General features: G+C 47.1%; 1 protein-coding gene across 1 annotated transcript; it reads right to left on the bottom strand.

Moving 5' to 3' along the window:
• Positions 1–453: 453 nt before the first annotated feature.
• PEX19 (peroxisomal biogenesis factor 19) lies at positions 454–25,547 on the bottom strand. The gene is made up of 8 exons (XM_089667210.1): positions 25,401–25,547; positions 23,224–23,324; positions 19,002–19,167; positions 16,856–16,941; positions 14,834–14,995; positions 13,786–13,950; positions 13,209–13,253; positions 454–8,008 (listed from the first exon to the last, which is right to left on the bottom strand). Exons 1-8 carry the CDS (start codon positions 25,447–25,449, stop codon positions 7,928–7,930), a joined length of 855 nt encoding a protein of 284 aa, XP_089523336.1. The 5' UTR covers positions 25,450–25,547; the 3' UTR covers positions 454–7,927.
• Positions 25,548–26,565: the final 1,018 nt, after the last annotated feature.

The raw sequence follows: 26,565 nt of genomic DNA, 5'->3' as shown, positions 1-26,565 counted from the left end.
TCTCTTTGCGCAGTTGGGTCCAGCAAAGAGACATCCCCATCCGGCAAAGAGACATCCTGTCTTTGCTATATGGGGATGTCTCTTTGCTGGATTGAGCCCTCTCTTTGAATATATAGGGGGGCACTGTGATTAGATCTCTAGGGGCACTATGATATAAAGGGGACTGCGCTGTAAAGGGGCAATGTACTCAATACAATGCCCCTTTAGAGTACAGTCCCCTTTATATCACAGTGCCCTTTTATATTACAGTGTGGAGAACCGACTCCGTGACCGCCACCAATTGAACCCAGGAATGAACTGCTCAGTCTAAAATGCCCGGGCCTATTTTTTGTTCCAGTCAGGGCCTGAATAAGCCCATTGGTTGCGTGGCCCATCAGATATATTAAACTTTTGATCATGATATTTCCCATTTTTGTTCCCCCAACACTAAACAAAATATCACGTAAAACAATCAACCGTCATATATTTTTATTTATTTTTTTTACGTTTGTGCTTGGTCAGTCCAGGCATATTTGATAATGAATCACCATTAAAAGTTCGGTACATTAGGGGTCCTGCGGCATTCGTTCGATCACAGCACTATATACACCATCTATGTTAAAAACATACAAATTTTTTTTATTTTTATTAATTGCCGTAAAATCCTGAGAGGGACACAGGAAGCCGTTCACTTTCCAGTTAGACTGCCGCCTACAGGAGGATTGGACACTGGCAAACAAAAAAAAAAAAAAAAAAACTAGGGAAGCCTAAGAACACCCCAAATACTGGGAGGGGGCTTAAGTTTTTATACTTACCTTCTCTGCGTAATGGTTTTGCACAGAGTAGCCCCCAATCCTCCTCTTCTTGGGTCCCCCCGCTGCCGCTCTTCCCCCTTGACCAGTGCCTCCAATATCAATTCGCTTGTTACGGCGGTCCTCGGGCATGCTTGCTCCCGAGCCCAGCTCTATGCGCCATAAGACATGCAGAGCCGCGGCTCGACCCTGCCCCCTCCTCACTGGCTGTGATTGACAGAAGTCGGAGCCAATGGCTTCCACAGCTGTGTTTCAGCCAATGAGGAGAGAGAGACCGGGGAGAGCTGAGGCACCAGTGCACAGCACTGGATTGAAAGGGGGCTCAGGTAAATACTGGGGGGGGGGGAACAACATACAGAAGGTTTTCCACCTTCATGCATGAAGGTAAGAGACCTTCAGCCTATACAACCACTGGGACCCGTGTCCCTCAATGGACTCCAAAAAAACAGGTACAAAGATCTTAATTCCTTTCTCCTCCATTGAGAGACACAGGAAGCTATTCACTTTTTAGTTATAATGCCGCCTACAGGAGGATTGGACACTGGTAAACGAAAAACTGTAGACCGGCCCAGGAACACCCCTACAACTACCAACGTGCTTCAGTTTTGTAGTATTCAGAACCGAGAGCAGAATCAAACTTCAAGACGTGGGACCAGTGTCCCTCAATGGACACCAAGAAAATAGATTTTCTGTCGAGCACAAAAAGGTCCTATTTTGTTTCTCATCCATTGAGGGACACAGGAAGGCATTCACATTCAAGACATCCAAAAGAAGTCCAACTGAGGGGTGGGCAACACAGCAATGAAATGCAAACAGAGAAGTGGGGACTACGCGAAAGCTCAACAGGTGCCTGAAGGACCTTATGCCCAAAGTTGACATCAGATGAAGCAGCAACATCCACCCAGCAGAACATAAAGGATCCCTTAACAGAAGACCAAGTGGCAGCCTTGCAAACATCAGGAGCTTGATGTTGAACAGCCCAATAAGCACTTACCAACCCAGTAGAGCGCTCCTTACCAGGGAAGCGTGGAACGCAATCCTCGAGGCCATAACCTTGGTGATGGTCTTTCTGAGCCATCTAGAGAGGGTGGGGCGAGAAGCCAATGAACCCTTATGAGTACCGCCTGAAATGACTAGGGAGAATCAGGAATATGAGTACGGAAGCTTCTAGCAGCCCATCACCACTGGAGCTTAAAGCTGCAACCATTTTGCTCCAAACGTTCTAAAATCAAGAGGTCAACCTCAGCAGTAGTAATATCTCTTTTAGAAGGCTTAGCTCAATCACCGAGGTTTGGCAATGGATGGAACGAAGAGCAGGACCTGCCAATGAGAGCCTAGCGTTAGAGAGGTCTTTTAACTGCTTATCCGTTGGGTCCATAAAGAAAGGTACATCATCTAATGGTATGGTAGGGACTTTGTAAAGGTGGGACACTGCAAGATCCACAGAGAGGTCATTTCCTTCGAAAGCCCTTTAGAAGAAAACTTTCAATCTCCATTAAAAGAAGAACAGCAGGTGCAATGAAAAAGTCTTTACTGTCTTAGGGGCTCTAAAAGACCCAAAATTGTAAGAGGCACTGGTAGAAGCAACAAGTTGATCCTCTAGTGTCAAGAGTGGTGCACACTGCATCGACCAAAGCCGTAATGGTCCCCCTAATTTGGGAGAATTAGCAGACAATCTCCTCCAGGATGAACTCGTCAGCCAAAGAATGAAGAGGCTCTAAAACAGACAGAACCTCTCCAGGTGTTGGCTCAGAAGCCATCTAACACATTGAAAATTTGATACAGAATCTGCGGGTGAAGGCCCAGGAGCATGCTGGTGGCCTCTTTATGTCAGTAAATAATTATGTGATTTAGACCATAAAGTCTTGCTGGACTGTAGTAAGAACCTCAGCTTAAAAAGGGTAGAAGAACTGGCTTTAACTGACGAAGAAGACACCAAAGATGGAATAGGTTTCAGGAGTAGAGGGCAACTGTATCCCAAGCTGGACCGCTAGAATGGACATGCTGCAAGAAGCCCCGGAACCCCGTTCCATCCATGTCTAAAATCAAACATGGTGCAAAACAGATTGAAGATAAGTTCCATGGGGCTCGTTTCAAGCTGCAGCAAGGAGATACAGTCCTCCCTAATACTTCTGCTTTGATTGATCTAGACCTACAAGTATTTTGCTCATTCTATATAACAAAGCCCCTGTATGGCACGAAAGGGGGCAAGTGGATGACAAGTCAGCGCTTAGTCCAACAGTGTTAAACCTTTCTGAGAATTTTAAAAAAGTATCCAGTGACTTAAGTACTTGAGGTAGCTCCTGGTGCTCGGTTGGACCAGGCCTTTCAAACAAAGCCTTTAAAGATATGGCTAGTGTTGAGGTAATGCTAATGGATTTGGACCTGGAAAGTATTCTGCAGCTAACAAATTAGCAAAATGGGGCCTGGAAGCACCTTACATGAATCTAGGTGCTTGAAAGCCACTTCCAGCCAATCGCCACCATGTCCTGTTCAGTGAAGTCCAAGCTTGGAACTTCAAATGCAAAAGCTGGGCTGAGTACGGCCACACCAGACCACTGAAGTCGCGTAGACCAACCAGCTGAAGTAAACATTCATCCTACTAGGACACTAGCCCAAAACTGTACATGCTGGTAGCAGGAGACATTACCTTGAGTTAGCCTACAGGTTTTCTGTTTGCCAATGTCCGATCCTCCCGTAGGTGGCAGGATAACTCAGAGTTGAATAACTTCCTGTATCCCCCAATGGATTAAAAAAAATAAAATAACTAGTGAAAACGGGTCCAAGAGCTAACCATCTGTGTTGCCCACAGAAACCAGATTCTCTCACTTAGTGCCCTGACAAGACTGCAATTGGTTGCTGTGGGCAACACAGGCAGACCTTCACTCTGGCACATCAGTAAATGAGACAAATGAAAAAAAAAAAAAAAAAAAGAGAAGGAGAAGGAGAAGTCTTTCCAAATGAGAAACAGTGTTCTCAACAGCAACCAATCACCACCTTCCTTTCCGACCTACAGCACAAATGGAAACGAGAATGTGAGTGGTTGCTATGGGTAATGGCTCCTTTCTTGTAGATGTTGGGGAGTTGTGCTCCCCCCAATGGCTTCTTATACAGCATACTTCCAAAAATTTGTAGACACCTGACCATTGCATCTATATGAGCTTGTTGGCCATACAAAATTGTAGCAATTAATATGGAGTTGACTTTCTCCACTCTTCTGGGAGGGCTTTCAACAGGATTTCGGAGCGTGGCTGTGGGAATTTGTGCCCATTCAGCCAAAAAAGCATTTGTGAGGTCAAGTACTGATGCTGGATGAAAAGACCTGGCTCGCATTTTGGGTTCCAATACACTCCAAAGGTGTTCACAGGGTTATGGTCAAGGCTCTGTACAGGTCACTCAAGTTCCTTCACATCAAACCATGTCTTTATGAAGCTGGCTTGGCGAACCTGGGCACAATCGCGAACAGAACCTTTCACAAATTGTTACCACAAGACTGGAAGTGTAAATCTATCTAAAATGTCTCTGTATGCTGTAGTATTAACACTATCCTTCACTAGAAACATCTGAACTCTGTCAGTTGGAGAGATGTCCACATACTTTTGGCCATACCGTATTTGGTATATCTCAAGGAGATTGGTGAGATCTCACATTTGACTTCCCATATCAGCTACCCTTCCAAAATTATTAGAAACTGGTATCACTCTCCCTGCCTACACTTTCAATTAAGGAAAATCAGGAGGAAAGGGAACATACCAAGATAGAGGGGAACACCCAAAACTCAAGGAAGAATTGTTGAGACAGCAGGTGGCCTGGCCCTTCATAATCCATCAGTTTTAGGTGCAGTGAACTTCAGTTAGTCTAAATACCAACATTTCACTGGACGGTAAAGCCTTTGCACCCAGTCTGTTCACATTTTACAAACCCATTACCCATGGGGACAGAGCGGTAGCAAAGGTGTTCACAGGGTTACAGTCAAGGCTTTGTCCAGGCCACTCAAGTTCCTTCACATCAAACCATATCTTTATGAAGCTGGCTTGGTGCACATGGGCACAGTCATGAACAGAAGACGACCTCCCCAAACTGGAACCACAAGGTGTACATTTATCCAAAATGCCTTTGTAGGCTGTAGTATTAACTGTACCCTTCCGTGGAAACAATCAAACTCTGTCAGTTGGAGAGGAGTCAACATACTTTTGGCCATATAGTGTATATCTGAAGGAGATTGTTGTGGTGTGATCTTCACATTTAAATCCCCATATCAGCTGCCCTACCATAAATATCACAAACTGGTATCCCTCTCGTTGTTGGATCTTCCATTTGCTTGGAAAATCAGGAGTAACAGGAACCCACCAAGATGAAAGGGAACACCCAAAATTCAAGGTAGAGAATTGTTAAGCCAGAAGATGGCCTGGATCTTCATACTCCATCATCGGTTTTTAGATGCAGTGAATTTTTAGTTAGTCTAAAAAAGCAACATTGGCTTGGACGTTAAAGCTTCTGCACCGGATCCGCTCTCATTTTATGAACCCATCAGGACTTGGAAAGGTAACAAGGATCAACTTCTAAAACCCACCAGATTCTAGCTAGGCAGAGTTATCCTCTGTCCTATTTTACATACTGGCCTTCTCAAACCCAACAAGCTGGACAGGTGGCTTATCATCAACTGGACTATCAACTTTTTCCCTAACGAGTTTACAAAATTAGCACAAGCTAGTCAAAGATTAAACATTCCTTTCCACTCCCCAAACACAAGATCTTAAGGAAGATTTGGTTTCAAAGACTAACTTGAGATAAAAGACATTGTACCACAGTTGCCAAGCTTAGCAACAATCAAGGTAGAGATTTGTTGAGGCAGCAGTTGGCCTGGACTTTCATACGGCACCATCATTTTTGGGGTGCTATGAACCTTTAGGTCTAAAAACCAAAGTTGGCTTGGATGTTCAATTCTACTTCTTAAAATCGCCACATTCTAACTAGGCAGAGATATCTGCTGCCCTGAATAACATATTGGCCTTCTCAAACCCAACAAGCTGGACAGATGGCTTATCTTCAACTGGAATATCCTCTTTTTCTCAACGAGTTTACTAAATTAGCACAACTAGTCAAAGATCAATCATTCCTTCCCGCTCCCCAAACACAAGATCTTAAGGAAGCATTGATTTCAAAGACTGACTTTAGGTAAAGACATTGTACCACAGTTGCCAAGCTTAGGAACAATCAAGGTAGAGATTTGTTGAGGCAGCAGGTGGTCTGAACTTTCATACGACACCATCATTTTTGGGGTGCAATGAACCTTTTATCTAAAAACCAAAGTTGGCTTGGCATGTTAAAACTTCACCTGGTCTGTTCTCGGTTTACGAACCCATCATGAAAGGTAACCAGGATCAATTCTACTTCTAAAAATCACCGCATTCTTAACTAGGCGGGGATATCTACTGCCCTAAATAACATATTGGCCTTCTCAAACCCAACAGGCTGGACAGGTGGCTTTTGGTCAACTGGAATATCCTCTTGTTCTCAAGGAGTTTACTAAATTAGCACACTCTAGGCAAAGATCAAACATTCTTTCCCGCTCCCCAAACACAAGATCTTAAAAGGAAGATTTGGTTTCAAAGACTGACTTTAGATCAGTGGTTCTCAACCTTCCTAATGCCGTGACCCTTTAATACAGTTCCTCATGTTGTGGTGACCCCCCAACCATAAAATTATTTACCCAGTAATCATAATTCATGAGTGTCCTTTTACCTCCAATACTGCTGCTTTCAACACAGTAGCTGCTTTTAACAGAGTAGCTGCTTTCAACACAGCAGCTGCTGCTTTCTACACAGCAGCTGCTCTTTACACATCGGAAATATGTGTTTTCTGATGGTCTTAGGGGACCCCTGTGAAAGGGTCGTTCGACCCCCAAAGGGGTCGCGACCCACAGGTTAAGAACCACTGCTTTAGATAAAGAGATTGTACCACAGTTGCCAAGCTTAGCAACAATCAAAGTAGAGATCTGTTCAGGCAGCAGGTGGCCTGGACTTTCAGTTTTGGGGTGCAATGAACCTTTAGGTCTAAAAACCAAAGTTGGCTTGGGTGTTCAATTCTACTTCTTAAATCGCCACATTCGAACTAGGCGGAGATATCTGCTGCCCTGAATAACATTGTCCTCCTCAAACCCAACAAGCTGGACAGATGGCTTATCTTCAACTGGAATATCCTCTTTTTCTCAACGAGTTTACTAAATTAACACAACTAGTCAAAGATCAATCATTCCTTCCCGCTCCCCAAACACAAGATCTTAAGGAAGATTTGTATCAAAGACTGACTTGAGATAAAAGACAATGTACCACAGTTGCCAATCTTAGCAATCAAGGTAGAAATTTGTTGAGGCAGCAGGTGGCCTGGACTTTCAGTTTTGGGGTGCAATGAACCTTTAGGTCTAAAAACCAAAAGTTGGCTTGGATGTTCAATTCTACTTCTAAAATTGCCACATTCGAAGTAGGCGGAGATATCTGCTGCCCTAAATAACATACTGGTCTTCTCAAACCCAACAAGCTGGACAGGTGGCTTAACGTCAAATTTTTTTCAACAAGTTTTCTAAAATTAGCACAACTAGGCAAAGATCAAACATTCCTTCTCGCTCCCCAAACACAAGATCTTAAGGAAGATTTGGTTTTCAAAGACTATCTTTCGGATACAGAAGAAGTACGGCAGTTGGCGAGCTTAGCAACTCTTTAGTGTGTGGATGGTTAAATGTAGTATAGAGGATTATGGGAAAAGACCTCATCTCAAAGATCTCCCGCTGTGATCAAATCAATGTCCATCTTCAACCGGAACCAAGCAGCGGCACCCTCGCTCCATGCAATGAGTTTCACCGAGCTGCAGCAATAAGGAAAATGCTTTAATAACCATTTCAAGTCTTTTTTTGTTGTTGTTAGTACAGTTAATAAGGCGTTCTGATTGGACGATAGGGCTTCTCCACAGGTTTTAACAAGCATCAGTCGATAAACCTAGTTCTCTAGTGGTCTTCCATGCTTTCGGCCAGGAAACACGCCAGGACTTTAAATACAGCGCTCCAACTAATGAAAAATGGGAAGTCTTCCCCACCCCCCTCGCCGTGTCTGCGTGCCGACTGCCGGGAGAGACCGAAATCACATGATCGAGCACTGCTCTGCACTGGCGCTGTTGGAATTCAGGTTCAATCCGTCGAGATCGAAATTCAAGCCGGGGGGCTGGGAAGAAAAAGAAAAACGTCATTGGAAGAGAAGGTTTTCTAGAGCACAGACTGAGAATGTTGGCATCAGTATAGGAAGGGGTTCTTTGTCCATCATGGACCTTTTTCTTTTTATATAAAATCCTTGATTTCACCTATTTTCATCCTTTGTTGCTGATCTCCCACAGCTTCCTTGCCACCACTTCCTGACTACCCAGACTAGCAGCAATGGCTACATGGCAGTACTCACAAGTGGGTTTCCTGATGGCGACAGCAATCATGGCCATGCCTGTAGAATATATGATAAAATTGGCCAGTTGTAGTCTCCATCAGTAGCTTGGGTGACAACGCTGTTCCCTGGAGCTGTGCTCCTGCATCACACAACTCCTGGGACACAGCGTGGTCACCCTGTAACAGGAAGTGCCTGAACAATGATCTTTGTAGGATCACTAAAGGATTATTTTAACCACTTCCCTTCCAGCCAATGTACATAAATGGCCAGACGGAAGCAGTGCAGGAGCGAGTTGCGGTTTATAAATGGCACCCACATTTACAGCCCGTGCGTGCACCGCGATCCGATGCCCTGCTGTGGCCTCTGGGACACCGATCGCTGTACCAGACCTCTGTGTGAGGTTGCAATCATGTGATCACTGATTGGCCAATCGGTGATCACATGAATAGCTTCCTGGGAGCACACAGCACCACGATCCAGTGCCCGCTGTGTCCTCCGGACACAGAGGAACACCGATCGTTGTACGGGACCTATGTGCGAGGACCCGATCGTGTGATCACCGATTGGCCAATCAGTGATCACATGAAGAGTAGTAAGCAAGATGTCACTTTTGACGACATTGCTTACTACTAGTGAAATCTGTGAATGATCACAGAGATCACATGATACAGGGCTATTCACAACAGCCTTGTACCATGTGACAAGCTGTGACCAATCACCGCGATCGTTGCCCGCTGTGTCCTCCGTAACACAGATTGCTGTACAGGACCTCTGTGTAAGATCCCGATCATGTGATCACTGATTGGCCAATCAGTGATCACATGAATAGTAGTAAGCAAGAGGTCTCTTGCGGACATCATTGCTTACTACTACTGAAATCTGTGAATGATCACAGAGACCACATGGTACAGGACTATTCACAACAGCCTTGTACCATGTGACAAGCTGTGACCAATCACAGTTCACACAGTATTTCTTATTGGCTCCAAGAATGCAGCCAGAGAGAAGGAGAAATAATTGCGTTTACAGCCTTTATGGGTGTAAAAGGAATCCGTGCAAAAAAAAAAATCTTCATCACCCCCCACAAGTATTACAGTGTCACCATGGTGACACTATACTGCTAGGGTGACCGTATGTTAAAAAATAAAGAATATAAAAAATAAAATAAAAAAAATATTTTGTAAAAAAATGTTTTTTGAAAAGTTATAATTTTTGGTTATAAACTAATATGGGTTATTTTTTTATTTTTTTTTTACTAAAAAGATCAATGAATACATTTTGGCCAAGAGTTATGATGAAATAATATTTATTTGCCACATTTTATAAGAAAAACACTTCATTTTCAAAAATGTTGGACTTTTTCATTTATATAGCAAAAAAAAAAATAAAAATCCCAGTGGTGAATAAATACCACCAAAATAAAGTTTTAATCGGTCACAAAAAAAATGCTAAAAAATTCATACGGGTACAGTGTTGCATGACCGCGCAATTGTCATTGAAAGTGTGATAGCGCTGAAAGCTGAAAATTGGCCTGTATAGGAAGGGGGTGAAAGTGTCCGGACTGGAAGGGGGGGGGGGGGGTGAAAGTGTCTGGACTGGGGGGGGGGGGGGGGGGGTAAAGTGTCTGGACTGGAAGGGGAGGGGGGGGTGAAAGTGTCCGGACTGGAAGGGGGGGGGTGAAAGTGTCCAGACTGGAAGGGGGGGGGGGTGAAAGTGTCCAGACTGGAAGGGGGGGGGTGAAAGTGTCCAGACTGGAAGGGGGGGGGTGAAAGTGTCCAGACTGGAAGGGGGGGGGTGAAAGTGTCCAGACTGGAAGGGGGGGGGTGAAAGTGTCCAGACTGGAAGGGGGGGGGTGAAAGTGTCCAGACTGGAAGGGGTGAAAGTGTAAGGACTGGAAGGGGGGGGGGTGAAAGTGTAAGGACTGGAAGGGGGGGGGTGAAAGTGTCCGGACTGGAAGGGGGGGGGGGTGCCCTCTGCTGCATCAAGTGCCACGGATCCTCTACAGCCACTTTCGGTCTACATGCACTCAAGCGATGGCTGCATTGAATTTCTCAGAGCGGGTTTCCTGATGGTGACAACAGTGGACCATGTCTCTGTAATGTGTGCTAAACCAGTCAAATGTGGTCACAGAAGCCTGGGAGACAAGGTGACAACGCAGGAGCACAGCTAGGAGAGAAGGACAAAGGGTTGTCACCCTATAACAGGAAGCGCCTGCATAAAAGGAACCTCAAGGCAGTATCAGCGGGAATATAATTTGATTACAAATTGCAAAATTTAAAAATGACTTTTGAAAGCTTGAATGAAGATGTTTTTAGGGATTGAGGATTCTCACCCTTCCCGGCTCAGAGATCTGCTTTACTTTTAGCTCTTCCAAAATGACACGAGGGCCCCGGGCTCCCCCCAGGCAGACGTCGGAGCGGGGAGGGAAATCAATCCCGACATGACATGGTTTGTAAACAGGTTACGCGGGGAAGACTCGCAGCCAAACAGCCAAAAGTGGTCACAAGATCCCAGACGTCTCGGTGACACAGAGCAGAGTCACAGGCTTCAAATAGAAATTATGTACAGGACGGGGGTGGGGATTCAAAACCGGAGGGGGGGGGGGGGGCGAAATAGAATTTTTGATTGGCGCTGTGATACACTTCAATGTGCATCTCCGACAAATACAAGCAGCGTCCAATCACAGCTGTATGTACCCGAAGGTCAGGACGGGCAGGTCAGCGGGGCCACAAGAACAGGAGACCCTGAAGGAAAACATATCAGTTTCGGTTTTATTTTAGGTTGTGTAGGACTTTCTGGACCGCGTGTCAAACAGAAGGCCCGGGGGCCGAATCTGGCCCCCCAGGCCAGTTCATGGGGCCCTCGCAGCTCTCCAGCAGTTGCGGCACCCCCCTCATCTTTTCTCAGCAGTCAGCAGCAGAAGAGGAGGACAGAACGTCTCCGTGCAGCTGCAGGGAAGATTGTCTCTGCTCCCCCCCACCCCGGTCACAGCGGTCAGCGGCAGAGAGGACAGAACCTCTCCGTGCAGCTGCAGGGAAGATGGTCTCTGCTACCCCCCCACCCCGGTCGCAGCGGCCGAGAGAAGGACAGAACTTCTCCGTGCAGCTGCAGGGAAGATGGTCTCTGCTACCCCCCCCACCCCGGTCAGCAGCAGAGAGGACAGAACTTCTCCGTGCAGCTGCAGGGAAGATGGTCTCTGCTACCCCCCCCCACCCCGGTCAGCAGCAGAGAGGACAGAACTTCTCCGTGCAGCTGCAGGGAAGATTGTCTCTGCTCCCCCCACCCCAGTCGCAGCGGTCGAGAGGACAACAGAACTTCTCCGTACAGCTGAAGGGAAGATTGTCTCTGCTAGCCCCCCACCCAGGTCGCAGCAGTGAGGATAGAACTTCTTCATGCAGCTGCTGGGAAGCTCGAGTCTGCTACCCTTCCACCCCCCGATCGCAGCGGTCAGCGGAATAGAGGACAGAACTTCTGTGTGCAGCTGCCGGGAAGATTGTCTCTACTACCCCCCCCCCCCCGGACAGTCGCAGCAGTGAGGATAGAACTTCATGCAGCTGCCGGGAAGCTCGAGTCTGCTACCCTTCCACCCCCCGATCGCAGCGGTCAGCGGAAGAGAGGAGTACAGAACTTCTCCGTGCAGCTGCAGGGAAGATTGTCTCTTGTCTCTGCTTCCCCCCACCCCGGTCGCAGCAGTCAGCGGCAGAGAGGATAGAACTTCTCTGTGCAGCTGCAGGGAAGATGGTCTCTGTTACCTACCCGCCCCGGTCAGCAGCAGAGAGGACAGAACTTCTCAGTGCAGCTGCAGGGAAGATTGTCTCTGCTACCCCCCCGCAGCAGTCAGCGGCAGAGAGGATAGAACTTCTCTGTGCAGCTGCAGGGAAGATGGTCTCTGTTACCCACCCGCCCCGGTCAGCAGCAGAGAGGACAGAACTTCTCAGTGCAGCTGCAGGGAAGATTGTCTCTGCTACCCCCCCGCAGCAGTCAGCAGCAGAGAGGATAGAACTTCTTTGTGCTGCCGGGAAGCTCGAGTCTGCTACCTTCCCACCCCCAATCGCAGCGGTCAGCGGCAGAGGGGAGGACAGAACTTCTCCGTGCAGCTGCTGGGAAGCTCATCTCTGCTCCCCCCCAGGTCACAGTGATCAGTGGCAGAGAGAATAGAACTTCTTCGTGCAGCTGCTGGGAAACTCGAAGGGTAGCTTCCACCTCCCGATCGCAGCAGATAGCGGAAGAGGGAACAACAAAACTACTCGGTGCAGCTGCAGGGAAGCTCGTCTTTGCTACCCCCGCCCCCATGGTTGCAGCAGTGAGTGGCAGAAGGAGGATATGACTTCTCGGTGCAGCTGCTGGGAAGCTCGTCTCTGCTTGCCCCCCCAGTCGCAGCGGTCAGTGGCAGAGAGGACAGAACTTCTCCGTGTAGCAGCAGAGGTGCAGATTGCGCTCCTTTCCCCCACAGCAGCCAGAGAAGCACAGTTCATGTTGTACACATCACTTCCGGGTTCTTTGCAGCTAGGGGAGATCAGCGAACAGACATTCTCTTGTCTCCCTCCCCTCCACCCAAGGACACCCATCATAAAGGTCCTGGGAGCACAGGTGGGAGCGCAGAACCCGTGAAGCATGGCGGTGCGCTCTCCGTCTGTCGCAGCAGCAGCTGAGCTCAGCGTAGCTTCAACAGGGGGAGGAAAGGGAGCATTTTTTGGTAAGGCTTCAGTGAGCACTCTGTCATCCTCAGTGGAGCGGAGCTCCCTCCTCGCCATTGCAGTGGTCACAAAGACGGGATTTTTAAATCAGGGTGGGCGGAGCCTAATGGGCATTCATAGGCACTAGTGCCCCTATCAGGTCTGCCCCTCTTGTGATGGACATCAAACCACCAATCAGTAGGGGGAGCTCCTGGCTTGCTTTCAGCACAGAAACCTTGTCCGCCCAGCGACGCATATTTGCAGCAGTCGTAAAGAGGTTGAGGTTCCATTTCCTACACGCGGTAACTTACAGACTCTCCAGCCAGTTCTTTAGGTGGGTGTCCCAATTCTTGAAGCTGCAGGAAGGAAATAAAAATAAGAAAACACACTGAAGAAAAAACAAAAAACAAAACAAAAACCAACCAAAAACCAACCAGCCAACCAACAACCAACCACCAACCAGCCAACCAAAAACCAGCCAACCAAAAACCAGCCAGCCGACCAAACAAAAACCAACCAGTCAACCAAAAACCAACCAACCACCAACCAGCCAACCAAAAACCAGCCAACCAAAAACCAGCCAACCAAAAACCAGCCAACCAAAAACCAGCCAACCAAAAACCAGCCAACCACCAACCAGCCAACCAAAAACCAGCCAGTCAACCAAAAACCAACCAGCCAACCAAAAACCAACCAAACAAAAACCAACCAACAACCAACCAACCAACCAAAAACCAACCAACCAGCCAACCGATGATAATACAGTACAAAACATGCTAGAAAAACAAAATCTGTCCACCAGACTCCACCTGTAACTGAAATATCTGAGTGGACGTAGGCTTTAAGGAGTCTAAGTGGACCGGGACTGTTGGCCGATGAGCTCCCTACCTGCTGCATGAGGTCCATGACCGTCTCGAACCTGGCTGCCTCTTCACCTGGCTGCTCGGACTCAAATGTCTGGCAGATCCTGCTCATGAGGTTGTGCTGCTCCTGGTATTTCTGGTACTCCTCAGGGGGCAGAGACTCGCGGTGCGTCTGCAGCCATTCTGGGTACTGCGCAGGAGGCGGAGACACAGGCGTGAGAAAGGACATGAAGATGGAGAGAAGGACCTCTCTGACCTTCCCTCTAGTCTTGCACAGGTGTACCGGCTCCTCTCCTGGACTGAAACGGCTTACTCTGATCTCAGCGCACACTGTGAGCTTCTCACAATGTGCATTAGAAGCTGCAGCCAGTCAGAGAGAGCTCTGCCTCATTTGCTGGCTGGAGGACGACCAGTATCATCTAGCTCTTTCCTCCCCCAGCCTGACTGTCCATGGCCTTGCCCCTTTCATTCACTGGTTTTTAGTTCTTACAAAACAGAGGATCAGCGTCACATGTGGGTGTTACCTATGCAAATGCAGCCTGACTAGGAATGTCCACTCTCCCAGACTAACACCCACCCATCAAGGCATTTTTGTTATTTGCATAACTCCGCCCCCTGCCTACATCAGGGCTGAGGGCTCCTGAGAGGTGTATGGAACTGGGTTTCTGTTTCTCTACGCAATGCACACAGATCATAGCTGCCGGGAATGTCCAGCATAGTGCTGTCCATAGCTTCCCGAAAAACACCATAGCACCCTACTGGCCCCGCCCACCAGCCATGACCTGCCTGCACTGCATAGAGAAGCACAGGGACCCATTAATGACATCATTGCTACTTCTACAAGGTTTGGAAAAGCATTTGGTGCACAAAGTTGATTTATGTCCCTTTCTGGCCACTGCGGAACAGGTGTAATAATTGCGTCCAAAGTTGAGTTTTAAGCACGTTGCAACCCAAAGGGGCGGACTGCCTCCCCAGCCTTCAGTTTGTTACACCGGCCCTACTGCCGGTCACCTCCTGCACAGAAAACCACGCCAGTGCCAGCAGATCTTTAGAGGGCCACAAGGAAGACTCACCTTGTCTGTGATCTCTTTGAGGGACGGATACAAGACTTCTTTGGTCAGCAGGCTCTGCATAATATTCTGCATCAACGGTAAGATATTTCCGTCTCCATCCGCGTCGTCCACTGAGAGACCTTCCATTGCCCGAGCCAATTCCTCCTCTGATAGGCTGGGGTTCTGAGAAGAGAACAAGGAAGATTTATCTGCAGGAGAAGTAGAACCATACAAAGTTATGGTGAGAACAGACTGCAGGAATCAAGAAGTCCTCCAAGCCCTTCCCTGTATAAACCATACGCTGCACTGATGAAGCCCAACAAGCCTGAAACCGCTGTATGCAGTATATATACACACAAAGAGGAAAGAGGCGACATATACCTGGGCAGATCATTAGAAATACGGACAGTATTAGAGTGAGAAGGGACTAAAGAAACCGAGAAGCCCTCCAAACCCTACAATGTAAAAACCATACACTACACTGATGAAGCCCAACAAGCCTGAAACCGCTGTATGCAGTATATATAAAGGGGAAGAGGAGGCTCCATATACCTGGGCAGATCATTAGAAATACAGACAGTATTAGAGTGAGAAGAGACTAAGACTGCATTCACACTTCAGTGATTTGTAACTTGAAGCTCGTAGCTCCACAAACACTCAAACTTCAAAAATCAATTGTCCTCTATGGTGCCGGTTTGCATGATCAGGCATTTGAGCATTTTTGGAGCTTCAAGCTACAAAAATCGCTCAAAATGTGAATGCAGAGTAAAGGAACCATAAAGCCCTTCAAATCCTACCCTACAGAAGCCATGGTTTCCATGCACTGCACTGATGAGGGCCAACAAGCCTGAAACCACTGTATGCAGTATGTGTACAGGGAGGGAAGAGGCTACATACACCATGATAGATCACCTGAATTACTGACAGTGTTGTGGTAAGAACAGACTAAAGGAACCAAGAGGTCCTCCAAGATCTACTCCATAGAAGCCATGGTTTCCATCTAGCACACCGATGGTGGCCTACAAGCCATGTTCTAAATGGAAAACATGGCTTCTATGGAGTGGATCTTGGAGGGCCTCTTGGTTCCTTACACATACATACATACATATGGAAGAGGCTCCATACACTCAGACAGATAATCAAAATTACAGATAGTGTTGCGGTGAGAACAGACTAAAAGAACCAAGAAGCCCTCTAAGTCCTACCCTACAGAACCCATGGTTTCCATGCACTGCCCTGATGAGGGCCAACAAGCCTGAAACCGCTATATGCACTATGTGTACACAGAGAGAGAAGAGGCTCCATACACCCAGACAGATAATCAGAATTACAGATAGTGTTGTGGTGAGAACAGACTAAAAGAACCAAGAAGCCCTCCAAGATCTACTCCATGGTTTCTGTATAGTGCACCAATGCTGGTTGGTTAATTGGCTCCTGTCTAAATTGTCCCTAATATGTGTATGTATGAATGTGAGTTAGGGACCTTAGATTGTACTCCCCTTGAGGGTGAGGGACCTTAGATTGTACTCCCCTTGAGGGTGAGGGACCTTAGATTGTACTCCCCTTGAGGGTGAGGGACCTTAGATTGTACTCCCCTTGAGGGTGAGGGACCTTAGATTGTACTCCCCTTGAGGGTGAGGGACCTTAGATTGTACTCCCCTTGAGGGTGAGGGACCTTAGATTGTACTCCCCTTGAGGGTGAGGGACCTTAGATTGTACTCCCCTTGAGGGTGAGGGACCTTAGATTGTACTACCCTTGAGGGTGAGGGACCTTAGATTGCACGCCCCTTGAGGGCTAGTTGCAATGCTCTGCAGGTTCCAATACTGAAAAAAAAAATTAAATGCACGTTTTATATTTTATCATGGGTGCATTTATGAATTTATTTTTTTTGAGGAAAAAAAAAAAAAGAAGAAGTGGAATATGCCTTTAAGAGGGACACACAGCCAATGTGTAACCAATGGGGAACAAAATAATGTATTGTATTATTACTACTACAGGTACTTCTATAGAATGTTTTTATTTCTTTTTTTCAAAATTCCTACCTGCAAGTCGTTGGCATTCTTGGCCAGTCCAGACAGTGTCTCTTTCAGGCAGGAAGTAAACTCTTGCTGGGAGGTTTCATCGCTTCCTATCAGATAAATGAAGATAATTTATATCAGAGACCGATCCATCCAATATCGGTCATACTACCGTCCTGAGTCAATGAGGCAAGTAATCAATACATTCATTGGAGCAATGATTATCAACCTCGTGCCTGTTTGGGCTTTTGAAGCATCCACTGTGCCCAGTGATCAGGGCAGCTGATAGAAACCATGGGGCCGCAAACAGCTAATCCGACAGCCCGCCCCCTCAAAAAAAACATTTATAAAAAAAAAAAAAAAAAAAAAAAAAAAAAAAAAAACACACACTTCAGGGGCTTGGATCCCCCCCACATCACGAGGCCTTGGATCCCCCCCACATCACGAGGCCTTGGATCCCCCCCACATCACGGAGCCTTGGATCCCCCCCACATCACGGAGCCCTGGATCCTCCCCACATCACGGAGCCCTGGATCCTCCCCACATCACGGAGCCCTGGATCCTCCCCACATCACGGAGCCCTGGATCCTCCCCACATCACGGAGCCCTGGATCCTCCCCACATCACGGAGCCCTGGATCCTCCCCACATCACGGAGCCCTGGATCCTCCCCACATCACGGAGCCCTGGATCCTCCCCACATCACGGAGCCCTGGATCCTCCCCACATCACGGAGCCCTGGATCCTCCCCACATCACGGAGCCCTGGATCCTCCCCACATCACGGAGCCCTGGATCCTCCCCACATCACGGAGCCCTGGATCCTCCCCACATCACGGAGCCCTGGATCCTCCCCACATCACGGAGCCCTGGATCCTCCCCACATCACGGAGCCCTGGATCCTCCCCACATCACGGAGCCCTGGATCCTCCCCACATCACGGAGCCTTGGATCCTCCCCACATCACGGAGCCTTGGATCCTCCCCACATCACGTAGCTTTGGATCCTCCCCACATCACGAGCCTTGGATCCTCCCCACATCACGAGCTTGGATCCCCCCCACATCACAGGACTACATTGGGGCATCTGTTTGGGCAAATTTTGGCCTCTCTTTTGTCTGCTTTTAACCTCCTTAACTGCTCAGAAGCAACCAAGACGGGTGTTTATTCACCAACCAACAACAATTGGTCACTATACTTTTTTCATCTGGAACGAACAATGGCTTGGCGTTTGCTACCCAACTAGATCTGAGGTATTCTCGGACAGACGGCTTCCTCCCTGGTGTACAGAAAATCTCCTTTGTGTATCCAATCACTACTGATCTTCACGTCAGGTGCTGCTATTGAACAGAGTGCTATCATCGATTGGCATTGTTGCTCAGTTTTTCCACTTTCCCTGAAGTGGGTCACATCCCGCGAAACGCGTCGGATCTTTTGATTGATTATCCAGTTTTGGATTCAATTTTATGGAAAAGCATTTTTGGTTTCTAGTGGAATTGCCACCCTTCTCAAATTACACCCAATGGTCCATCATTTGGGTAGTCTATATGAATTTAGATATTTCCACTAATTACCAGGATCCCCACCACTATCACGGGCTTGGATCCCCCCGCCACCATCACGGGCTTGGATCCCCCCGCCACCATCACGGGCTTGGATCCCCCCGCCACCATCACGGGCTTGGATCCCCCCGCCACCATCACGGGCTTGGATCCCCCCGCCACCATCACGGGCTTGGATCCCCCCGCCACCATCACGGGCTTGGATCCCCCCGCCACCATCACGGGCTTGGATCCCCCCGCCACCATCACGGGCTTGGGTCTGATCCCATGCTGTGTGAAAGCACAAGCACTTCTTATCTCAAAACACTTTGATAAGTGAAGCTCAAGAAGTGTGTTGCACCGAAGAATCAGAGTTGCACTGGAAGAGGACAGTCAGGCAAGAAAAGGAAGAACGGCATTGGCTGATACGAGAAAAAAAAATGACTGTGTATTTTACACATCGAGAAAAGAATCTGAATTTCATCGACCCCTTAGTTTCACTTGATTTCTCTGGACACTGAGTAAGAGTTCCCTGAAGGGAGGACTTCTGAACGTGGCCTGTTCTCAGTCTGAATCCCTTGGCCTCCATATTAAAGGGCAAGCTCACATTCTTCAAGAAGGTCACTACCCACCCACTTTTCCAGCGACCTCCGACAGCTTTTGGAACTGCTCCACCAGATGAGGTTCCTCCTCAGCCAGCTCCTTCATGGCTTTCTCAAATTCCTCTGAGGCCTGGGCTGCCAACTCGCTGCTGAACAGCTCCTGGAAGAACTTCTCCTGAGACGCCAACAGGGGATCCTGAGAAAACAAAGGACTTCAGTTAAGGTGGAACCAGAGGGACAACCATTGCGCCAGAGAAACAAGACAAGAATATGTATGACCTCTGAACCTTTACATCAGCCAAACTCCAGATTTACACCAGTTGTCTTTTGTGATGAGCCAACATTTATCGGTTTCACTGGGAACCATTGCTCTATGGCGGCCAATTCTGGTGTGTTCACGAGTGTGTGGTCTACGAAGTTGTAACTCCTGCCAAAGCTTTTTTTTTTTTTTATTATGGATAAAGAAGATTAGGATAAGGACTCCTGCAAGGTTTATACTGTTGTCTGTGTTCATGTTGGCCATCGGGACAGGTGATGAGAGACTCAACAGTAAAAAAAGAAAAAAAAAAAAAAGTAGAGTAAAAAAAGAAAGTAGAGTAAAGAAGGATTAAAACCTTCATTGGCTTTTTTGCCCCTTATCTGTGTCTACGTTCTGGAGGTCCTTCTCTTCTCCTGTACTGGTGACCACTGTCTCTGGAATAGGAAGTGATGTCAAATCTCCCCCCTTTTTTTTTTTATTAAAGATAAGGGAGATTTGACATCACTTCCTATTCCAGAGACAGTGGTCACCAATACAGGAGAAAAGAAGGACCTCCAGAATGTAGACACAGATAAGGGGGAAAAACCCTGACGAAGGTTCTAATCCTTCTTTACTCTGTCTTTTTTTTTTACTCTACTCAACTTTTTTTCCTTATATTTAAGAAAAAAAAAAAAAAAAAAAAAGGAAAAAAAGTAGAATAAAAAAAGACAGTAAAGAAGGATTAGAACCTTAATCAGAAGAACCTCCAGAATGTAGACAGATGAGGGGGAAAAACCCTGATTAAGGTTCTAATCCTTCTTTACTGTCTTTTTATTCTACTTTTTTCTTTTTTTTTTTCTTCATTAAATATAAGGAAAAAAGTCGAGTAGAGTAAAAAAAAGAGTAAAGAAGGATTAGAACCTTCATCAGAAGGACCTCCAGAATGTAGACACAGATGAGGGGAAAAAACCCTGATGAAGGTTCTAATCCTTCTTTACTGTCTTTTTATTCTACTTTTTTTACCTTTTTTTTCTTTATTAAATATAAGGAGTAAAGAAGGATTAGAACCTTCATCAGGGTTTTTTCCCCTCATCTGTGTCTACATTCTGGAGGTCCTTCTCTTCTCCTGTACTGGTGACCACTGTCTCTGGAATAGGAAGTGATGTCGAATCTCCCTTTTTTTTTTTTTTTTTTAGTAAATATAAAAGTAGAGTAAAAAAAGAAAGTAAAGAAGGATTAGAACCTGCATCAGTTTTTTCCCCACAGCTGTGTCTACAATCTGGAGATTCCTTTTCTCAGCCTTAATTGGTGACCACGGTCTCTGGAATAGGAAGTGATGTCAAATCTCCCTTATATTTGAAGAAAAAAAAAAAAAAAGGAAGAAGAAGGGGTGTTTACCCTTCCCCACTCCACTCAGCCGCCACCTGGGACAATCTCACGTGTTTCACCCAAAACTGGACTTAAATCATACACCCTCTATAACTAAGTCCCGTTTTGTGCAAAAATTCGAGGAGCAGAACACTAGAAGTAAAAGTCATAAAATAGGGGAGGATTGTTACTGTGCTGGAGGATTCCTTAAAGGATAAGTTCACCTTTGGAAACATGTTACATGTTCCACCCTAATAGAGTGGAACATGTAACATGTTCCCCATGCTGCAGCCACTGCCTAGTCCCCCCTCCCCGCGACAGAAGTTCCTTGTACTGGCTGTCAACTAGCTCCGCCCACACGCCCACGTCATTCACTCACAGTGTTTGGTGAATGAATGAACTACTAGTCCCGACAGCCTTAGCGGTTGTCAGCTTGTAGTTCCTCAATGAACTACCACAGTGCCATTGTAGTTCATTGAATCTTCCAGTCAGTAGATCTGCTTGCCTGTATATCCCATATGGACAAGCAGATATACGGACAGGACTGCAGGAGACCTGCATGGCACCACAGATCTGCTGATGGCTGGTGCGATGATTTACAGGATCCCGAATCCAAAAATATTAAAATGCACATTTTTTTACCTGCAAAAAACGGGCATTTATTATTTTTGGTTAAAGGTTGAACTTTAAAAAGAAGTTCTCCAGTAATAACTTGTGTTTTCCCAAGTCATCCTCCGGGACAGTCACGTGAGAGGTCCTCAAAGATGTATCATTAGGGAGACACCAAAAACCATCAAAGGCATTAAACAGCAAACAGATTGACCTCCTATTCGAGGTTACCTCCAGTAAAGTTCAATACCACTTCACCCATATGATACCAATGATCTTTTTGATGGATGGCATTCTTGAACATCACTGTATCACTGTAAGGGGGGGGGACTGGTTACCAAGGTAAAGGATACTTTGCCCACTGAACCCCTATGAACTGGTTGTTGCAAGGGTTCCCAAGATCTGAAAGTTATTTCAAGGCTTCCTCTGGGGTAAAAAACAGATGAGAAGACTTGGACCCTTTGGAATGCTCTCGTGAGGTTCTCCAGATGGTTCCCATGCAGGTTCCAAGAGAACGACCCCTGAAGGACCAGTGAATCAGCTGTTCTTCAAAAAGAAAAGAGCTGCTCCGGATCTAAACCACAGAGCCATGAAGGACTGCAGTGTGCATGCTTAGACCTTTTGGAATGCTCTCGTGAGGTTCTCCAGATGGTTCCCATGCAGATTCCAAGAGGCGAAGACCCCTGAAGGACCAGTGAATCAGCTGTTCTTCAAAAAGAAAAGAGCTGCTCCAGATCTAAACCACAGACCCATGAAGGACTGCAGTGTGCATGCTTATGCCCTTCATGACAACCACAGCGCATAATTCCCGAAAGTTGAACCACATGCTCCACATATCCATAAACACACCCATACCAATGACTTTCCACCACCTGAAGGCTGGTATGGCAGCTACGCAAGAGCTCCATATACCCAAGTTCCCGGTACACCTTCAGTTAAATGCATTCCAGGAAGGAGCTGGGTAAATCATGCTTAGACCCTTTGGAATGCTCTTGTGAGGTTCTCCAGATGGTACCCATGCAGGTTCCAAAAGACGAATACCCCTGAAGGACCAGTGAATCAGCTGTTCTTCAAAAGAAAAGAAGAGCTGCTCTGCATCTAAACCACAGAGCCATGAAGGACTGCAGTATGCATGCTTAGACCCTTTGGAATGCTCTTGTGAGGTTCTCCAGATGGTACCCATGCAGGTTCCAAGAGACGAAAACCCCTGAAGGACCAGTGAATCAGCTGTTCTTCAAAAAGGAAAGAGCTGCTCCGGATCTAAACCACAGACCCATGAAGGACTGCAGTGTGCATGTTTAGACCCTTTGGAATGCTCTCGTGAGGTTCTCCAGATGGTTCCCATGCAGGTTCCAAGAGACGACGACCCCTGAAGGACCAACGAATCAGCTGTTCTTCAAAAGAAAAGAAGAGCTGCTCTGCATCTAAACCACAGACCCATGAAGGACTGCAGTGTGCATGCTTATGCCCATCATGACAACCACAGCGCATAGTTCCCGAAAGTTGAACCACATGCTCCACATATCCATAAACACACCCATACCAATGACTTTCCACCACCTGAAGGCTCGTATGGCAGCTACGCAAGAGCTCCATATACCCAAGTTCCCGGTACACCTTCAGTTAAATGCACTCCAGGAAGGAGCTGGGTAAATAAGAACATGACTACCACACCAAATGTCAGGGGCCCTGCCTGGTGTTTGACGTCTGACTCAACTCCAGCACCTCCGGGCGCACTGAGATACTGGCGAGCGTTAGGATCTGAAGATCACCATCACGAGCAGTAACAGAACACTCATGTAGACCCGCTACATCATATTCTGCTATGAATGCTGCATATTAAAGATACGTGTTGCCCCCCTCAGTCAAGGCTCCTCACCCCTGTGGCCTGCAAACATTCCTCCCCCACTTTCTCTTCCTCCAGATTCTGCCCTTCAGTCCCAACATGGAGCCATCAGAGGGCTGAGACACAAAAATGTGGGTCCCCCATTGGCCTCCAGAGTCTTCCATACACTAAAACGAGAAACATGGCCGTACCTTGGCAGCATCCTCAGGCGGCCTTTCGGGACCGGAGGGTTTTGTAGTTTTGTCTGAGGACGGAGGTGGTTGGCTGGTCTTCTCAAAATCATCCAGTGCACCTGCCAAGGCGAAAAAAACAAACAAAAAAAACAGTGATTCCAAATCCAACTACTTGGGTATCTAACCAAAAATTAGACCAATAATGACCACTTGTGAAAACTTCCTTCTAATTCTGGGTCAGTCTTTTTTTTAATTTTTCCCCCTAAGCCACCTTCTGGGCCTACAACTATTTTTCAGTGCCACAAGCCCCTTCTCTTGAACCCTGCTTGTATCTAATGACCTCCCTTGCACAGCCTAGGCGGCTCCGAGCACCTCCCATGCAGAGACCAAGTGGCGCCAAGAACTTCCCTTATGCTGTAATGGTGACTGATAACCTCCCCTGCAGAGTCTATGGGGCTCAGGGAACCTCCCCTGCAGAGTTTACGTGGCTCGGAGCACCTCCCTTGCACAGACCATTTAGCTTGAAGTACCTACTTTGAACAGCCTAGGACAGGGGTGGGCAACTGTGGTCCTCCAGCTGTTGTAGAACTAAAAGTCCCATGAGGCATTGCAAAACTGACAGTTACAAGCATGACTCCAAAAGGCGGAGGCATAATGGGACTTGTAGTTCAACAGCTGGAGGGCCACAGTTGCCCACCCCTGGTCCAGGAGACTCAAAGCACCTCCCCTACCAAAGTTCAGGTAGCTCTAAGTAGCTCCTTTGCAAAGCACAAATGGCTCCCAGCAGTCTTGAAAAGCCGAGGTGACTCCAAGCACTTCCCCTGCAGAGTCCACAAGGCTCTGAATAACTTCTTTGCACAGAACGCCTCCCCCGCACAGGCCAGGCAGCCCCCCAAGTGCCTCTCCCCGCAAAGGCCGGGCAGCGCCCCCCCTTCCCGCACAGGCCGGGCAGGCCCAAGCGCCTCCCCCGCACAGACCGGGCAGCTCCAAGCGCCCTCCCCCGCACAGACCGGGCAGCTCCAAGCGCCCTCCCCCCCACAGACCGGGCAGCTCCCAAGCGCCCTCCCCCCCACAGACCGGGCAGCTCCCAAGCGCCTCCCCCGCACAGACCGGGCAGCTCCCAAGCGCCTCCCCCGCACAGACCGGGCAGCTCCCAAGCGCCTCCCCCGCACAGACCGGGCAGCTCCCAAGCGCCTCCCCCGCACAGACCGGGCAGCTCCCAAGCGCCTCCCCCGCACAGACCGGGCAGCTCCCAAGCGCCTCCCCCGCACAGACCGGGCAGCTTTAAGCACCTCCCCCGCACAGACCGGGCAGCTTTAAGCACCTCCCCTGCACAGACCGGGCAGCTTTAAGCACCTCCCCCGCACAGACCGGGCAGCTTTAAGCACCTCCCCTGCACAGACCGGGCAGCTCTAAGCACCTCCCCCGCAGAGACCAGGCAGCTCTAAGCACCTCCCCTGCACAGACCAGGCAGCTCTAAGCACCTCCCCCGCACAGACCAGGCAGCTCTAAGCACCTCCCCTGCACAGACCAGGCAGCTCTAAGCACCTCCCCCGCACAGACCAGGCAGCTCTAAGCACCTCCCCCGCACAGACAGGGCAGCCCCATGCTCTTCTGCACTGCTCACTCAGGAGCCAGAAGACAGCAGGTGTTCCCAGATCAGGTAGCAGTTGTCAGACTTCACCCCCAACTCCCAGCTCCAGAGTCAGCCTCTACATAAGGGATTGGGGGGGGGGGGGGATAGACCTCAATCTTTCAATATCTGGGACCAATTCTCCTCAGGGACGGGTGCGGGGGCCACAGGTTCTTGAAATGACATCAAAAGCCCTTTAAAAGGAACAGAGCAAGCCATGACCCCGACACAGGAGCCTGCACAGACCCAGGGAAGGTCATCCTTGGACACCCCAAAACCTCACCCAGCAAAGTCACCCACATGTGCCCAGCCCCCCATGCCCCCTATGGGTAGGAGTGTGCATGGCATGGCCTCCAACAGCAAAACCTCCCCACTGAGTTCACAATGTGCTGCCTGTCTGTGTCTGGGGAGCCAGCTGGCAGTGCAGGGGTTAAAGTCCACCTGGGGCTAAAGGAACTCCCCCTCCCCCCAGATCCCACCTGCCGGGAACGGGAGGGGGGGGCACAGCAAGAGCACTCCCCATGGCTCCCTAACCACGTGACCCCCCCAGCCTCCCCCTTACTGTCCAGAAGATCCTCCAGCTCCTTGTCCTCTCCTCCAGCCTCAGCCATCTTTACTCCCTTCTGCAGCCGGGGAGGCGTGTCCAACAACGTCAGCCTGTGCCGGCCAATGAGGAGCGACAGAAAGGTAAGGGCACCGAGGCCGCTGCGGGCGGCGCCATTTTAAAAGTTAGAGGGGAGGAGCCTGAACTGGTGACAGGTGACCACGTGTGACACTGACAGCTCGGGACACTCGTGTCATGTGATCGGGGGACACACTGCAACCATGGCTGGGAAGCGGAATCATTCATTTGTATAGGAATACACTTTACATATTTATGTATTTACTTTATTTATTTATTCATTTGTTTCATGCACTTATTTTTTTCTCTAATTTTTATTTATTTATTCTATTCATTTATTTTATCGTATTTATACATTTAATTCATGTTTGCATTCATTGTGTGTGTGGGTTTTTTTTACTTTAATTTATTATATTTATTTGTTTTATAGGTGTATTCATTTATTTTCATATTTAGTATATTTATTTTATTTACATATTTACTATATTTATTTATTTAATTATTCATTTATTTTACTTATGTATTTATTTTTTTTATATACTTATTTATTAATTATTTTTATTTATTTATTTGTTTGATTGTTTTATACATCTATTTTTTCATTCATTTGATTTGTTTTTTTACTTTATTATATGTTTTATGTATTTATTGATTTATATTAATTTTATATATTAATTTATTTTGTTTACATATTTATTTATTTGTTTGTTTTATAGATATATTCATTTATTTTATTGATATATTTCTTATATTTATTTATTAATTTGTTTTATGCACTCTTTATGCATTATATATTTATTTTTTTCTCTAATTTTTATTTATTTGTTCTATTCATTTATTTTATCGTATTTATACATTTAATTCATGTTTGCATTCATTGTGTGTGGTTTTTTTTTTACTTTATTTAATTTATTATATTTATTTGTTTTATAGGTGTATTCATTTATTTTCATATTTAGTATATTTATTTATTTTATTTACATATTTACTATATTTATTTATTTAATTATTCATTTATTTTACTTATGTATTTATTTTTTATATATATACTTATTTATTTATTATTTTTATTTATTTGTTTGTTTGATTGTTTTATACATCTATT

This window comes from Staurois parvus, unplaced genomic scaffold, assembly GCF_062004578.1.
Source record: "Staurois parvus isolate SC_StPar_1 unplaced genomic scaffold, SC_StPar_1.0 ptg003098l, whole genome shotgun sequence".
Classification (NCBI taxonomy): Eukaryota; Metazoa; Chordata; class Amphibia; order Anura; family Ranidae; genus Staurois; species Staurois parvus.
The sequence above is the reverse complement of the archived record's forward strand: the minus strand, read 5'-3'. Positions and strand labels throughout refer to the sequence as shown.